General features: G+C 43.4%; 1 protein-coding gene across 1 annotated transcript; it reads left to right on the top strand.

Moving 5' to 3' along the window:
- The first annotated feature begins 2715 nt into the window (after positions 1-2715).
- LOC143850624 (uncharacterized) lies at positions 2716-5663 on the top strand. Its single transcript, XM_077359851.1, has 2 exons — positions 2716-4749; positions 4914-5663. Exons 1-2 carry the CDS (start codon positions 2716-2718, stop codon positions 5661-5663), a joined length of 2784 nt encoding a protein of 927 aa, XP_077215966.1.
- The last annotated feature ends 11076 nt before the right edge of the window (positions 5664-16739 follow it).

The raw sequence follows: 16739 nt of genomic DNA, 5'->3' as shown, positions 1-16739 counted from the left end.
TCGCTCGCTGAGCCTATCTTATGTTCCCTTTTCTTTTCCCTAGTATTCTTGGTCCTCATGTACCGTTGATTTTCTGATTCATTTCTTTCCCTGTATCTTTTAGCTCATTGTGTGTTTATCTTTGACTTCTTATGTGCTACTGTTAGCTTGCTTACTTTTCTAGAATGAGATTGATTATTATTTTCTTAGTATTATCTCTTACATAGGTTCGCATGCTAGTGTGTTTATTCTATTGCTTTGGTAGTTTACTACTATGGTTATCTGTCCTCTCACCTGCTTAGTTGTAGCATTTATTCATCTTATCTTGATTATCTGCTTAGCTGTAGCTGTGCGTGCGGATGTTACTGCTTTCCTAGATGTGATGGGTTAGGATTAGATGCGGTGAGTTAGGATTTGGATGTTTATTTTCTTTTGCCCATCCCCGAGTCATGCATGCTTAGATAGACGTTTTCTCGGGGATGCTCGTTCCCATTTCACATGATTTTAGCCCAAAACTCTTCAAAATTAATTAAAACTGGCATAAGAGACCATGTGCTTGCACTTGGGCGAATTGGGGGCGCTTAACACCTTCCCCATTCGTCATCAGGCACGGACTTTTGTATCTCTGGTTATCCGTTGCAACAGAGTATTTCATGGGATCCAGGGCCTACTTCCTTGGATGGCGACTCTTCTTTGTTATAGGTACATCTTGGTTCCGCGCTGGTCCTTGAATCGAGATGTATCTCATTTATATCGCCACCCATGCTGTGAGTGGCATCATTTCGAGAGTTCCTTGGTAGAGCTCTCCTTCACATGGTGGAGATCTTAGAGGACGGGCGTGGGATCTCGTGTCCCTCGCCTGCCGTCCTCGGGATCGGGGTCAACAGGTTGGCGACTCTGCTGGGAATTTCTTGGAACATTGCCTAACTCTGTAAAAATGCCATTTTTACTAATTTTGAAGAAATTTGGATTAAAATCATTTTAAATTGGAACCTTTTCCGTTAGAATCCAGGGGCACCAAGTAGGTGCGTAAATAAAACAAGGGATTCACACACTGCACAACATGCATTATCATATTCTTTATTTCTTTCATTATATTTTATTCTTTCGTTGTTTTTATTGTTGGCTCCACGGGATAGATTTGGCGCGTACCAGACTGGATGTCATTACCTTATGGACCGTTGAATCTATTTCCAAGCTATGCGCCAGTGCTGCAGCCGTAAACACTAGGCGTACTTGTGTTTACAGCAGCCGATGAGCAATGAAGCATACTATGTATAACATTGGGCGTACTTTTGTTATACATATTAAGTATGGTTCATATGCGTAGTGCCCGATAGATTGAGCCCGGAGCCCTACTTTGTTTTATATATTATGTATATACTTACTGACTTAGTGAAACCCAACTAGGAAGTGCCCGTGTTTATATATGTATATATTGCATTCATATGGGGGTGAAAATGTGTTGCTTACACATGTGGAGCCTAGAGTTAGGAGCCTTGACCCATTTATAGAGTAGGGTAGTTCACCTCGTGTGGCTACAAATGCGGTCCGAGTACACTCACTTGTCTGTCGTGAGTCAAGACTTCCTTGACTCTGCTAGATTAGACTAGGGTTGGTGCCCCTGGTTAGGATGTATATATATGTATATATATTTATTACTAGATTAGGGCTTGCTTCTTAGTTAGGTTTTCCTCCTTAATCTTACTATTTTCCCCATCTATCCATCTTTTGGATCATGATAAGATCATTGGTTTCACATCATTATCTTTATAGCCATGATCTATCTTCCCTGAGCTTGATCCTTTGATCGATTTTGATCAGATCGCTCTGCATGCCAATTATGAGTCTACTTTGCCATTATCACTAATAGAGTGTGTTCTTGCTGAGAGCCATGTTTCATCTTGACCTTGTCGGCGTATTCTTTATGCTTGGTTGCCGAGACCCTCCTTGTACAGTCGTTATGCTGCCGGATTTTCTCCAAAAAACCTTAAGCGTAACCATTATCCTTTAGGGTTATTGATAAACCATGTGCTTACCGTACCATATCTCCTAGTACAGCTGTTATGCTACCGGATTTTCTCTAAATGTCCTGAGTGTGGTCATCGTCTTTTTAGGCTGGTAGCAAAACCATGTACTTACCTTATCACATCTCTTTGTACAGTCGTTATGCTGCCGGATTTTACCCAGAATATATTGAGTGTGACCGGTATTCTTTAGGGTTATTGAGGAACAATGAGCTTACCTTACCATGATCCTTCTACGGGGCTGTTATGCTGCCGGATTTTATTTAAAACCTTCTGAGTATGACTTTATGCTCTAGTGTTAGTGATAAACCAGGAGTTTACCATGCCATGATCCTTTTGTAAGGTCGTTATGCTGTCGGATTTTTATCTGAAACACCCTAAGTGTGATGGTTATCCGTTTAGGTTTGATGGGCCGTCATGACCCTTCTTACAATTGTTGTACGGCTGGTTCTTACCTAGAGGAGAGATGTGTCTGTATTATCCCTCGTTTCAATTTGTGCATAACATTCTTTCTGATTATCTTAATTTAAATTAGTGTTCTTACTTCCATTTCAGGAGTCTGAGTTAAGCAATAGCCATTGCTTCGAAAAAAGTTACCATTTCACAGCCTACTTGGTCCCGGCAATCTTCTACGTCGAGGCTAAGTCGTAGATCTTCTTCACCTCTCCCACCAGCTTTATTTCCACTTATCTCCCCTAGTCTTAACCAAATGGCCGAGTCAAATGAGATGCTGGCTGAAATGAGAGACAAGATGAGGAACCTTACAAGAGAGGTATCTACCTTAAAGGAAAAGGTTACTCAGTTGAAGAGCGAGAAAGCCGCTACCTCGAAAGCACCTATCGTCCAAAATCCTACTAATGTGATTCCAGGCTTTAATCGGTCTGTCATTTCCCCTGAAGATGATTTCTATGACGAGCAATATGTAGAGGAGAATTGTCTTCCGCACTCAGCTAAGCCAGGCAAGGAGAAAGAATTGGTCGATAAAGTTGAAAAGTTGACCCAACAAGTTGAAAGCATGCAAGTTAAGGGACCAAAGAAGGTCAATATGTCTGATTTTTCCCTTTTTCCTGGTGTCACCCTTCCTCCAAAATTCAGAATGCCAGACTTTGATAAATATGATGGGACGGGGTGCCCGTGGAGTCATCTGAGGTCGTTCATTTCAAATTTAGAAGGGTATGGGCTGTCTCCAGAGCAGATCGCTAAAGTGTTTCCGATGTCTCTAACAGGAGTAGCTAAGAAGTGGTTCCTTCATCTGAAACCCGAAGAACTCGGAACTTTAGACGAAATTGCTAACAAGTTCGTTGAGCAATTCTCGATGGAAGAAGGGATAGAGGTTACAAAGAGGGATCTAAAAGCAATCAAGCAAGGACCCCAGGAAACATTTATGTCTTTTGTAAGAAGATGGAGGAGAAAAGCGGCCCAGATGACTAACCGCCCTTCTGAAGAAGATCAGATCAAAATTGTGGTCAAGAACCTGTCTCCGCAGTATTACCACTTCATGGCGACGCAGTATTATTCTGACTTCAATCACTTGATCAAGACAGGAACCATAACTGAAGATGCGTTGTTGAAGGGTTCTCTGGGGAAATCATCTTTTGATCCGAGGAATGGAAAGAAACCAATGGTAGTTTCAAAGCCTGAAGTTAACAATATGGTTGTTGCGCGCCCGGTGAGAAGAGTTGTAGCAGAGACAGAGCAGCCAACGAGGAAAGCGCCAAGGCATTTTGATCCGCTACCTTACCCTTTATCTCTCGCTCTCAAGAAGTTACTAAGAGACAAAAAGATCACTCTCTTAGAACCGAGACTTCCACCACCTATTCTCCCCAGATATTGGCGTGAAGATCAGCATTGTGCATATCATCAAGGAACAGGGCACTTAACAGATAACTGCATGGCCTTGAGGCATAAAATTCAGGATATGATAGAAGCGAAAAAAATCACTGTATTTATGCCAAACACTACCCGGAATCCATTACCAGCTCATGCTGCGCGCCCTCCACCTACAGTTGGGGCAGTTTTTACTGAAGAGCCTATTCTTGACCCTGCTTCCTTGATTTGTGCTATCGCTTCCGATTCACCGACTGTGCTTGGTGGAGATGAAGATGATTATGCTGAGTCTTCTACTGGTCCCTACATCCTTCAATGTGATGAAGAGGAAGTTCAAGATGTGGTTCCGTATGTTCTGAGCTTTGATGACGATGACTTTGATTTCTTGAACGACCAATGTGACGAAGTCCGCCATGTTACTCGTGGTGGGCGGATCTTCAAACCTGTTGAGTTGAGAGCCGATAACCCAGCTGAAGTCGTAAGGGCCGCAGAAGCGCAGAAGCAGAACAAGCCGAGTTGCGAAGAAGAGGATGAGAGTCTTTTACGGCAACTCAAAAAGACCCAGGCTAATATTTCAATTTGGGGTTTGCTTATGGCTTCCCCAAAGCACCGTCAAGTTGTACTAAGAGAGTTGAATGCTGCACAGGTATCTGTAGATATTACATCTGATGAACTTGTTGGTTTGGTAGCGATGGTGTCCAAGACTCTTTCTTTCACTGATGAAGATCTGACATCTGAGGGTCATAATCATACGCGTCCACTGAAGATCACTGTTGTCTGTAACGGTAAGAAGGTTCCAGATGTATTAGTTGACAACGGGTCCGCACTGAACGTATGTCCGTTAGCCACTGCTACTGTCCTGGGATTTGGGCCGAATGACTTCATCCCTTCTGATCAAGGAATTTTGGCGTATGACGTACCAGACGCGATGTTATTGGAACGCTAGCAACCAAAATTCTGATAGGAGGAGAAATCTTTGAAGTAGAATTCCAAGTGCTCGATATCAAAGCGTCTTTCCTTCTCTTGCTTGGTCGACCTTGGCTCCATAAGGTTGGAGTTATACCTTCTTCACTGCACTAGAAACTGAAGTTCATCAGAAACAACAGGGTGATAACAGTCAAGGGTGATCCTGATTTGGAGGTAAGCCAAATTTTGCAAGAGGGTACCTCAGAAAAGAAAGGTGACGTTAGTCTGACCGGGTTCTCTGTAGAAGTCACAGCCATATCATTTGAAAAATCAAAGAATGAAGAGATTTTGTTCCTCACCAACACTAATCCCCGGGTTGTAAAGATGATGCGTAAACAGGGGTACCTTCCCGGTGCAGGTCTGGGTCGCAATCATCAGGGGATAGTCGAATGGCCTGTAATGAGAAAGAATGAAGGGCTGTTCGGACTCGGATATGAACCTTCTCGTGATGAGATTAGAGAAATGAGAAATTACATGCGGAAATGGTCCGAGCTCCGTCGCCGGGGTCTAGAGCTGCCGATGAAATCATTTAGTCTGATCAGAAATGGTAAGTACCGCAGAGAGGGAGATGACTTTGCATTCTGTGGGTTCGCAGAGCCGTGGGTTGATGAGTCAACAGAGCAAGAGTTGCCGGGGTTTGAGATATTTTTCGATATGGAGCTGCCAGATGAATACCCGAGTTTGCAGATTCATGAGATCGAACCGGAGGTTGATTGGGCTGATATCCTTAAGCCGTGTCTTCATAATTCCCTGTTCCAGGTTGAGTTACCGATTGTAGCCATGATCGGAGGAGATGCGTTGATCCTTGATCCTGAAAGCCTTATCACCCCAGCCGAGGGACCTCTCACAAACTGGAGTTCCTAGGTACAGTTGTGATCGAGCCGGTTGATGAGGAGTTTCCTGATGACATTGTTCAGTCCGATGCGGAGTCCGTTGCATCTTCTGTTGAGTCTACCGAGTCTGTCAAGTCTGTTCATACGATAGTCCAGTCTGATGATGAGTCTGTAAAGGTTTCTAAATGTTTCAATACTGAGCCCATTGAAGGCGCGTCAACAGATGTAACTTCGATTTCTTTGAATGAAATAAAAGACTCTTCTTTTTATTCGCCTGTCTCTACTTCAATTTCTGCTTCTTTATCTGATCAAATTGATAATAATAATAATAATCAAGACTCCCCCTCTAATGAGGATGCCGACGAAACTCCCCCTGAAATCAAACACATGATTAGGCAGGAGGAGCAGCGTCGAGCAAAACCATTCGAAGAGGAAATCGAGACCATTAATATTGGTGATGAAACCCTAATTCGGGAAATTCGAATTGGCAAAACATTAACTCCCGAAGAGCGTGCAGAATTAATTGCCCTATTAAAGGAATTCAAAGAAGTTTTTGCTTCGTCCTATGATTACATGCCGGGATTAAGTGAAGACATTGTTCAACATAGACTTCCCCTAATCTCGGGTGCCAAGCCGAAAAAGCAAAAGCTCCGAAAAATGAAACCAGAGTGGGACTTGTTAGTCAGAGATGAAGTTCAGAAACAATTGGATGTTGGCTTCATACAAGTTGTTGAATACCCTGAATGGCTAGCCAACATAGTACCGGTGCCCAAGAAGGACGGAAAAGTTAGAATGTGTGTGGATTTCAGAGATCTGAACAAAGCAAGTCCGAAAGATGATTTTCCTTTGCCACACATTGACATCTTGGTGGACAACACAGCGGGCCATGCTCTCCTTTCATTTATGGATGGATTCTCAGGATACAACCAGATCAAGATGGCTCCTGAGGACATGATCAAGATGACTTTCATCACTCAATGGGGGACATATTGTTACAGAGTTATGCCATTTGGACTCAAAAATGCTGGAGCAACATATCAGAGAGCTGCTACCATTTTACTGCATGACATGATACACAAAGAGGTCGAAGTATATGTTGATGACATGATCGTTAAAGCGAAGACCAGGGAAGAGCATGCAGGGGCATTGAGAAAGTTCTTCCAGCGAATCCAAAAGTTCAAGCTCCGTCTCAACCCGAATAAGTGTGTATTTGGTGTTACGTCAGGAAAACTGCTGGGATTCTTGGTCAGCCAGAGAGGGATTGAAGTAGATCCGCAGAAAATCAAGGCTATTCAAGAAATGGCGCCTCCAAAGACCGAGAAACAGATCCGTGGGTTCTTAGGCAAGGTTCAATATTTGAGAAGGTTCATCGCACAGTTGACAACGACTTGTGAACCGATTTTCAAGCTCTTAAAGAAGAATGCTTCAAAGAAATGGAACGAAGAGTGTCAAGAAGCTTTTGAGAAAATCAAGCAATGCTTGGCTTTACCACCAGTTTTGTCGCCAATCATACCAGGACAACCGATGTTGCTGTACTTGTCTGTTACTGACACAGCGATGGGGTGTATGTTAGCGCAGCAAGACCCGGAGTCAAAGCGAGAAAGAGCCATTTACTACATCAGCAAGAAAATGTTGGAGTACGAGCAGAAGTACACCATCCTCGAAAAGACCTGTCTGGCACTGGTTTGGGCTACTCAGAAGTTGAGGCATTATTTGTTATCGAATAGGGTTCTTCTACTCTCCTGGATGGACCCATTGAAATATTTGTTCGAGAAGCCAGCCCTCACTGGGAGAACTGCCAGGTGGTTGTTGTTATTGTCTGAGTTCGATATCACTTATGTCACGCAGAAGTCAATTAAGGGGCGCGTGATAGCTGAACAGTTAGCCGATTCACCAGCAGAAAATAATGAATTTTTGAAAGCAGAGTTTCTAGATGAGGAGATAATGACTGTGGAAGATGAAGTTCCAGACACAAAGTGGTTGATGTACTTTGATGGAGCAGTCAACAATCGAGGCCAAGGTGTAGGGGCGGTGTTGGTGTCACCAAGAAAAGAGTATATCCCTATATCCATCAAGCTTCAGTTTAAGTGCACAAATAATATGGCAGAATACGAGGCATGTATTGCAGGTTTGGAAGCAGCCATGGCCTTGCACATTCAGGACCTAGATGTATTCGGGGACTCAATTCTGATTATCTGTCAAACCAACGGAAACTGGAAAACAAGAGACGATAAGTTGATCCCGTATAATACGTACCTAGAGTCTCTGGTCAGAAAATTCAAAAATATCACATTCACTCACCTATCTCGAACAAAGAATCATTTTGCGGATGCATTAGCTACTCTGGCTTCAATGCTCGATATTTCTGCGGCAATGGAGGTTCAACCATTAGAAGTACGGCTTCAATGGGCCCCGTCACATGTTAACGCTATTGAAATACAAGCGAGATGTTCAGATGGCAAGCCTTGGTACACAGATATCAAAAACCTCATCTTAGGCAAGGGGCATCCACCGGAAGCTTCTGGAAAAGAGCGAAGGTCTCTTCAGAAATTGGCCGCTAACTTTATCATCTGTGGTGAGGAGTTGTACAGAAGGTCGTTCGATGGAATCCAACTTTTGTGTATAGATGAGGATCAAGCTGCAGAACTCATAGAGCAGACACACGAAGGAGTCTGTGGACCTCACATGAACGGAAAGATGCTGTCAAGGAAGATTCTCAGACTTGGTTATTACTGGCCGACAATAGAAGCAGATTGCTACGTCTATGTGAAGAAATGTCACAAATGTCAGGTCTACGCCAATCTCATCCATGTGCCGCCTTCTCAGTTACATTCTCTTACTTCACCGTGGCCATTCTCAGTATGGGGAATAGATATCATCGGGAAGATAAGTCCGAAGTCTTCTAGTGGGCATGAGTATATCTTGGTTGCCATTGATTACTTCACAAAGTGGATAGAAGCTACTTCGTATGCATCGTTGACCTCGGCTTCTGTTGCGAAGTTCGTCAGAGCGAATATCATTGGAGATATGGAGTACCACATGAACTAATTTCAGACAATGGGTCCCATTTCAAAAAGGAGGTGGCGCGCCTGTGTGAGGAGTTTAAGATCAAGCATCATAAGTCTTCGCCATATAGACCCCAAACAAATGGAGCTGTTGAAGCTGCTAACAATAATATCAAGGTGATCATCAGCAAGATGACCGAGACTTACAAAGATTGGTCGAACAAGCTCCCGTATGCTTTGTGGGCCTATAGGACGTCGATCAGGTCCTCTACAGGTGCAACTCCGTATTATCTGGTGTACGCAATGGAAGCTGTCTTGCCTGTTGAACTGCGAATTCCCTCCCTGAGAGTGATGATGGAAGCTGGGTTGCCAGAATCTGTTTGGGCTCAAGCTAGATATCAGGAGTTACAAATGATTGACGAGAAGAGGCTGAAAGCATTGTACTATATTCAGGGGTATCAATGCCGTGTCGAGAGAGCCTTCAACAAGAAAGTTCGAGTTCGAGACCTCAAGAAAGGAGATCTTGTTCTGAAATCCTTCCGGGCACCGGTATATGATCCCAGGGGTAAATTCAAGCCGAAATGGTCAGGTCCATACATTGTTGACGAAGTCCTGCCTGGAAAAGCCGTCAGACTCCTCGATGAAAATGGAGAAAAGCTAACAGAGCCAACAAACCTTGACCAACTCAAGAAATACTATGCTTAAGGCACCAGAAGGCCTTCCTTGGCCGACCAGAGCTTCAAACTAAAAATCCTTACTTTAAAAAAAACATATCAAAAGAATCCTTTGCAAAACCTCTTTGAGCTTACACAAAATCAAAACCATTCTATTTTCAAAACCCGTAAACTAGGGGCATTTGTGCCTTGAACTATGCGCGACCTGATCCTCATCCTTTGGGGGTACGTAGGCAGTCTGGCTAGTCCGGATTCGGTCGAAACCTTGGAAAACTTATCAAAACTTCGGTCTTTCAAACCCTAACCTACCTAAAAAGTCCTTTTGGTGCAATAGGCAGAGGTTTGTGGCTAAAAATAAGAAAAGTAAAAGAAAAAAAATGGAGTCTGAAGGCTCGTTAGATTGAAAACCCGCAAGGGCGATCTAAGCAAAAGTTAGGGTCATTCACCTGCTAAGTTGAAAACCCGAAAGGGCGGCTTAGGCAAAAATCAAGGTGTGAGCCTGCTGGATTGAAAACTCGCAAGAGCAATTCAGGCAAAAATTAAGGCAAGCGATCCGCCAGATTGAAAACTTGAAAATGGCAATCTGGTCAGTGGCAGTGACTTCTAAAGAAACTGAACAACTAGAGGCGGACAAGACTTGTAACCCAATAATGGCATCATCAAAGTCTGAATAGTGCCAGCATGACTTACTTTGATATTCCTCTAAATTAGGGGCATTTAAGACTAAGCAATCAAAGGGGTTTAATGACCATGACGGTAATACCGAACAGGGAATGAATCACTTTTGAGCATGGTATTCGAGTCACTCTAAGAGTGGTTAACCTTCACCAATTTAAAATATTTGTCAGGTCAAGAAGCAAGTTGAGTCTTTCTTGAAATCCAAGTCCTGTGTTTGTCAATGTCTTTTACTTGTCACTTGTCGAAGTTTCTCGCGTGTCAAGTCAAAATCTCCACGGTCTTGTATGGTCTTTACCTTTCCCAGAGCTGGGGTGACAGGCACCAAAGCAAGAAGTCTCGTCTCCGGAAGACAAATTAAATCAGAGCAAGGTTCAGAAGAGTGGCAGGCTATCAGGCCTATTGAAATTTTGTCAGCTGGCAGATTTGAAAGAGACCTTTCAGGCAGAATTGATCTTATGGTTCTCATGTTTCCTCTACGCAGAGAGCTTTGTAAATCCAATATTCATGAAATGAAATATTTGTTTCCCTGCATTTGTATTGCTTTATTAAGACTCTAGTAATGGAAGTATGAAATGCACTAGGGGCATCTTTTATGACTTGGCAAATCACGCCAAGTCATAAAAGCTGTCCAAATCCACAAGGACAATCAGAATAAACCAATGTCCCCGGCAAGTTGAGATGAGAGAAGCTCAAGCACATCTCGAGCCAGGCCTCCAAATTCCCCAGCTAAGCCTACTTTATAGCCAGCTCACAGCAAAGCTAGTCCCCAAGGGGAGTCTAGCATCTTACCTCCCAGAGAGTCTGCTGTCAACTGCTCAAAGCATTCAATCCCCAGCAAAATCCAATTCTTTAAAAAAGGGTAAATATCCAAAATCCCAGCAAATCATGAGAGTCCGGTCCCCAGCAAGGAACTCACACTCCCATTTTCTCGGCAAGAGACAAAGAAATTCTCAAGGGGATCAATCTGATCAATCAATCGATCCAAATCAATCAATCAATCCAACAAGCAAAAAAAAAAAAGTTCCCGCTTCTTTGGAGAGACAAAGTAATCTCCAAAGAAATCAATCCAAATCCATCAATCCAAATCAATCAATTCAAATCAATCAATCAATCAAAAGCAGGAGAGTATCAATCTTTTCATAAGAGTTTTACTCCTCGATCAAATTCCCTTTTGCTTGTTACTGCGTGAGGGTTCCGCATAACAACGCTTTCCCTTTTGGTTAGTGCGTGAGGGTTCCGCCTAATTAAAATTCCATCTTTTGTTACTGTGTGAGGGTTCCACGTAACAAATTTCCATTCGCTTGTTACTGCGTGAGGGTTCCGCATAACAAAGCTTTCCCTCTTGATTAGTGCGTGAGGGTCCCGTCTAATTAAAATTCCATCTTTTGTTACTGTGTGAGGGTTCCACATAACAAATTTCCATTGCTTGTTACTGCGTGAGGGTTCCGCATAACAATGCTTTCCCTTTTGGTTAGTGCGTGAGGGTTCCGCCTAATTAAAATTCCATCTTTTGTTACTGTGTGAGGGTTCCACATAACAAATTTCCATTTGCTTGTTACTGCGTGAGGGTTCCGCATAACAACGCTTCCCTTTTGGTTAGTGGGTGAGGGTTCCGCCTAATTAAAATTCCACCTTTTGTTACTGTGTGAGGGTTCCACATAACAAATTTCCATTGCTTGGTACTGCGTGAGGGTTCTGTATAACAACGCTTTCCCTTTTGATTAGTGCGTGAGGGTTCCGCCTAAACAATTCCACCTTTTGTTACTGTGTGAGGGTTCCACATAACAAATTTCCATTGCTTGTTACTGCGTGAGGGTTCCGCATAACAAAGCTTCCCTGTGGTTAGCGTGTGATGGTTCCACCTAACCAAATCTCCCGTTAGTGCGCGAAGGTCCCGCCTAACTAAAAATTCTATTTTCAAGGCGTGAAGGTTCCGCCTAATTATCCCAACCTCATTTTCAGTGCGTGTGGGTTGCGCCTGATTGTTCAAGGTCCAAATTACCATTCAATAAAAAATCCAATCCCTTTTGTATCTTTTCATTTGAAATTTTGGGCTGATCAAAATATGTTGTCTCTTCAGCTTTGGCATTCGTGCGACAAGCGCCCTCTGCCAAAGAGGGGCATCTGTAGACACCCCATTTTGACCGGACAATTTTCCCCAAAATCGAATAAATTCTCGAAATCAAATAAAATCCCAATCCTGAAGTTGAGTCGAGGTCCCGAACCGAATCCCGAAACTCCTGAAGAGATGTGCCTGTACCAGTTGGGTAACCACCAAGGCCTCCTCTATTTGCCCTTCGTTTTAACCAGGGACCACCCTGTTGTGCGTAAGGATTGGTAATAAGTGTACTAAGAAGGGTTGTCCATGGAAGAAAGAGAGGGCAAATATATGTTTCTCTTTATAAAAAAGGGGTGGGATAGCCGAGCATGGGTGCCCATTAAAGCAAATAAAAAAGGGGGTAATGGGGATGTTGATAAAAGTGTAAAATCCTCCTCTAAGGAGGGCATTTTTGGAAGCTTGCATTTCTTTCTCTACAAGCCACAAGCATAGGCCATTAGATTAAAGAGATGAGGTGTAGGGCTTGGATCAACTAGGCACTCTAGGTTTTAGGGTTTCTAGGATAGAATTAGGGCAAGAAGGATAAAGAATCAAGGGCCATAGGATCAAGAAGGGAATGAAATGAATGGCTAAGATTAGATGAGGGTTTCAACCCTATTTATATAACCCAAAGAATCTCGTGGAAAAAAAAAAAGGAGGAGCCCCATTTTTCTGAAGAAAAAAAAAGAGTGCAGAGAGAGAGAGGAAGGAGGAGGAGGAGGACCGACCAACACCTCGATCGAGCTCCGGCCGACCACCAACCCAACTCCACCACCCTCATTTCCCACCACCGCCAACATCTCCATTGATTCCGGCAAGCTTGCCGGAATCTGACCACCCAAACCTCCATTGAAACCGCAACCCTCACCTCTGGAATTTCAGCCGCCACCTCCATCTTCACCATCTCCGGCCGTTTGCTCCGGCTGTGCCACCTCCACCCACCCACCGGCCATCTTCTTCTTCCCTAACCTCTTATCATCATCCATCTTCACCTCCAACCCAAAACCCCTTTCGAACACCTACTAAAAACCCATTTCCATCTAATACAAAAACCCCACTTCTACAAATCCTCTTCCCAAACCACCATCCACAAACCCCACCGGAATCCAAGCCACCGTCTCTGCAACTTTCCATCGCCGGAGCTCCGGCCCCCGACCCAACCGCCGTTATCTTCTCGGGCCATCCAAGCCGGAATCCGGCAAGAATCCGGCCCTAGCTACCCTCTCACACCATCCCCATCTTCTCTTCTCTAACCCCCTTTTCCATCGTCTTCACCACCTCTAACCCCATTCCATTTTATACCCAAACCCATTTCAGTTTAACCTCTCCCATTTCAGATTTTTTTTACAAACCCATTTCACCACCCATCTCCACCATCATCCCCACCACCTTCTCCTTTACTACCCCAACCCATCTCCTAAACCTAAACCCCTAACCGACCATACCCAACCCCATCCGAATCCAACCATTGTTCTCCACCGTCACCTTCATTTCTCAGCCACCATTAAAAGCTGTTTCCACCACCATCTTTATTAGACCCATCTCACTTCTTGTCTCAGCCATTATTGGAATCCCTAATTTCTATCAAACCCACTTGGATTTCCCCCATTTGCAGCCATTGAAACCCTATCTCCTCTGTAAATCACCACCAAACCCACCTCATCTCTTCCCTAAAACCCCTTTTGCATTGACTTGACCTCATCTCCGGCCATTGATTCCGGCCTCTTTCGTTTGCCACCTCCTACTTCAAGCCATCTCCACGTTCCATGGCCATTTTCAAAACCCATTTCCAATCTTCAATACACCCATTTCTTATCTCACTTGCAGACCCATTTCCATTTTTCAAGTTTCATTACACACACTCACATGCTCAAGCCAATTCCTCTCATGCCGCTATCCATGTCAAAAAAAAAAGGCCATTGACATACCCCAAAGCCTATCTGATCCTCCATTTTCCATTTAACAATTGACCCCCACTTCCTATTTCCAATTTCCATCATTACATCCCATAATTTCCCAACAGATCTCATCCCATTACTATTTTCCATCAAACTGCCTCAATCACCACCATCAAATTGCCTCAATCACCACTGTCAAAAGCTGCTGGCCGCTCCATCACCCTTGGGACAAAGGTCAATCTGGGGAGAGACGAAATTGCCCAAAGAAGGTACTAATTGTCATTATTCTTCTTCTTTTTATTAGATTGCTTAATTCCTTGCGGTCCGGGTTCGATTTGTGATTCCAATTTTATGTGTCTTGTCTTGATGTTGGCATTATGGATATCATTTAGATTCTAAAAAAAAAAATTTCTGTTAATGGGCAGCTGAAAGCTAGTGATATTGGTACTATCACCTCTCGTCAATCACATGAATTCACCCAATCTTGCTTTGTTTCTCTTTCTTTCAAAAGTTATTACAGTTTTCAAAAACAGAACAGAGGAATAAAGGTGGTTGTTGGAGCCACCCCTTCGCCCTTCTCGGAATTTTTCTTGAGCCACCCCTTCGCCCTTCATGTCTCTTTGCTTATCTCTTCATTTCTCATGGGCTTAGGGATTTTCTCTTCTTGGAGGCCACCCTTTATTGCAGGACTTAAAGGTTCTTTCCACTCCGAGATGATCGTTTTCTACAGGATTAGGGATTCATTTATTTCCTTCTTCGTGTCCATCTTTTCACGCGTTCCTTGGGATTCTCTTCGCATTTCCAGATCCCCATCGATTTTGGGAACACTAGTCGGGTTTAGGCGATGACGGACGGCAACCCCTTGAGCCAAAACCCCCTTTCGATCAAAAGGGATAAAAATACATAAAAATCAAATAACAAAAATCCAAAAAACATCAAAAAAACACTCAAAGCGTTTTTTTCAAAAAGCTGTTTCGAACTATGTTGGCTTGATCCCTTTCCACAGGGTACGTAGGCAGCTTGGGATCGTCATCCCATGTTCAGTCAACCTTTTCAATAAAATCATTTAAACCCTTCAAAAAATCATTTCAGCATCCAAAAATATCTTTCAAGCTTTTCCCGAAAATACAAAAATCAAAATGGGCAAGGATGGTGATTACCAGGTCACTCGGAGCCTTCGTTTCCTTTCATTTCCGATTTTGATCTTGGTTTGCCGGTTTTATCGGTTTTCCGACGTTTTATCGGGTTTTGGAACGGGTGACGACGTAGCGTGGCCCCTTCGCAGGGATTGTCCTCGCTGAGCCCAACGATAGGCCATGACGATCGTGAGACTTATCCGATCTTTAGCGGATCAGGATCGCTGAGCTTGATTCATTAGAATCGCTCGCTAAGCCTATCGTATGTTCCCTTTTCTTTTCCCTGGTATTCTTGGTCCTCATGTACCGTTGATTTTCTGATTCATTTCTTTCCCTGTATCTTTTAGCTCATTGTGTGTTTATCTTTGACTTCTTATGTGCTACTGTTAGCTTGCTTACTTTCCTAGAATGAGATTGATTATTATTTTCTTAGCATTATCTCTTACATAGGTTCGCATGCTAGTGTGTTTATTCTATTGCTTTGGTAGTTTACTACTGTGCTTATCTGTCCTCTCACCTGCTTAGTTGTAGCATTTATTCATCTTATCTTGATTATTTGCTTAGCTGTAGCTGTGCGTGCGGATGTTACTGCTTTCCTAGATGTGATGGGTTAGGATTAGATGCGGTGAGTTAGGATTTGGATGTTTATTTTTTTTTGCCCATTCCCGAGTCATGCATGCTTAGATAGACGTTTTCTGGGGGATGCTCGTTCCCATTTCACATGATTTTAGCCCAAAACTCTTCAAAATTAATTAAAAATGGCATAAGAGACCATGTGCTTGCACTTGGGCGAATTGGGGGCGCTTAACACCTTCCCCATTCGTCATCAGGCACGGACTTTTGTATCTCTGGTTATCCGTTGCAACAGAGTATTTCATGGGATCCAGGGCCTACTTCCTTGGATGGCGACTCTTCTTTGTTATAGGTACATCTTGGTTCCGGGCTGGTCCTTGAATCGAGAGGTATCTCATTTATATCGCCACCCATGCTGTGAGTGGCATCATTTCGAGAGTTCCTTGGTAGAGCTCTCCTTCACATGGTGGAGATCTTAGAGGACGGGCGTGGGATCTCGTGTCCCTCGCCCGCCGTCCTCGGGATCGGGGTCCACAGGTTGGCGACTCTGCTGGGGATTTCTTGGAACATTGCCTAACTCTGTAAAAATGCCATTTTTACTAATTTTGAAGAAATTTGGATTAAAATCATTTTAAATGGGAACCTTTTCCGTTAGAATCCAGGGGCACCAAGTAGGTGCGTAAATAAAACAAGGGATTCACACACTGCACAACATGCATTATCATATTCTTTATTTCTTTCATTATATTTTATTCTTTCGTTGTTTTTATTGTTGGCTCCACGGGATAGATTTGGCGCGTACCAGACTGGATGTCATTACCTTATGGACCGTTGAATCTATTTCCAAGCTATGTGCCAGTGCTGCAGCCGTAAACACTAGGCGTACTTGTGTTTACAGCAGCCGATGAGCAATGAAGCATACTATGTATAACATTGGGCGTACTTTTGTTATACATATTAAGTATGGTTCATATGCATAGTGCCCGATAGATTGAGTCCGGAGCCCTACTTTGTTTTATATATTATGTATATACTTACTGACTTA

Source organism: Tasmannia lanceolata, unplaced genomic scaffold (assembly GCF_043159265.1).
Source record: "Tasmannia lanceolata isolate RefF3 unplaced genomic scaffold, GAP_Taslan_0.1 ptg000018l, whole genome shotgun sequence".
In the NCBI taxonomy this organism is placed as follows: Eukaryota; Viridiplantae; Streptophyta; class Magnoliopsida; order Canellales; family Winteraceae; genus Tasmannia; species Tasmannia lanceolata.
This window is presented reverse-complemented; position numbering and strand designations above follow the sequence as displayed.

What these genes read in the sequence shown, in the direction of transcription:
- LOC143850624 (XM_077359851.1), top strand. Translation starts at nt 2,716, where the DNA reads ATGGCCGAGTCAAATGAGATGCTGGCTGAAATGAGAGACAAGATGAGG. An exon ending in AAGGAATTTTGGCGTATGAC is followed by an intron (nt 4,750 to 4,913) that starts GTACCAGACGCG and finishes TCACTGCACTAG; the next exon opens with AAACTGAAGTTCATCAGAAA.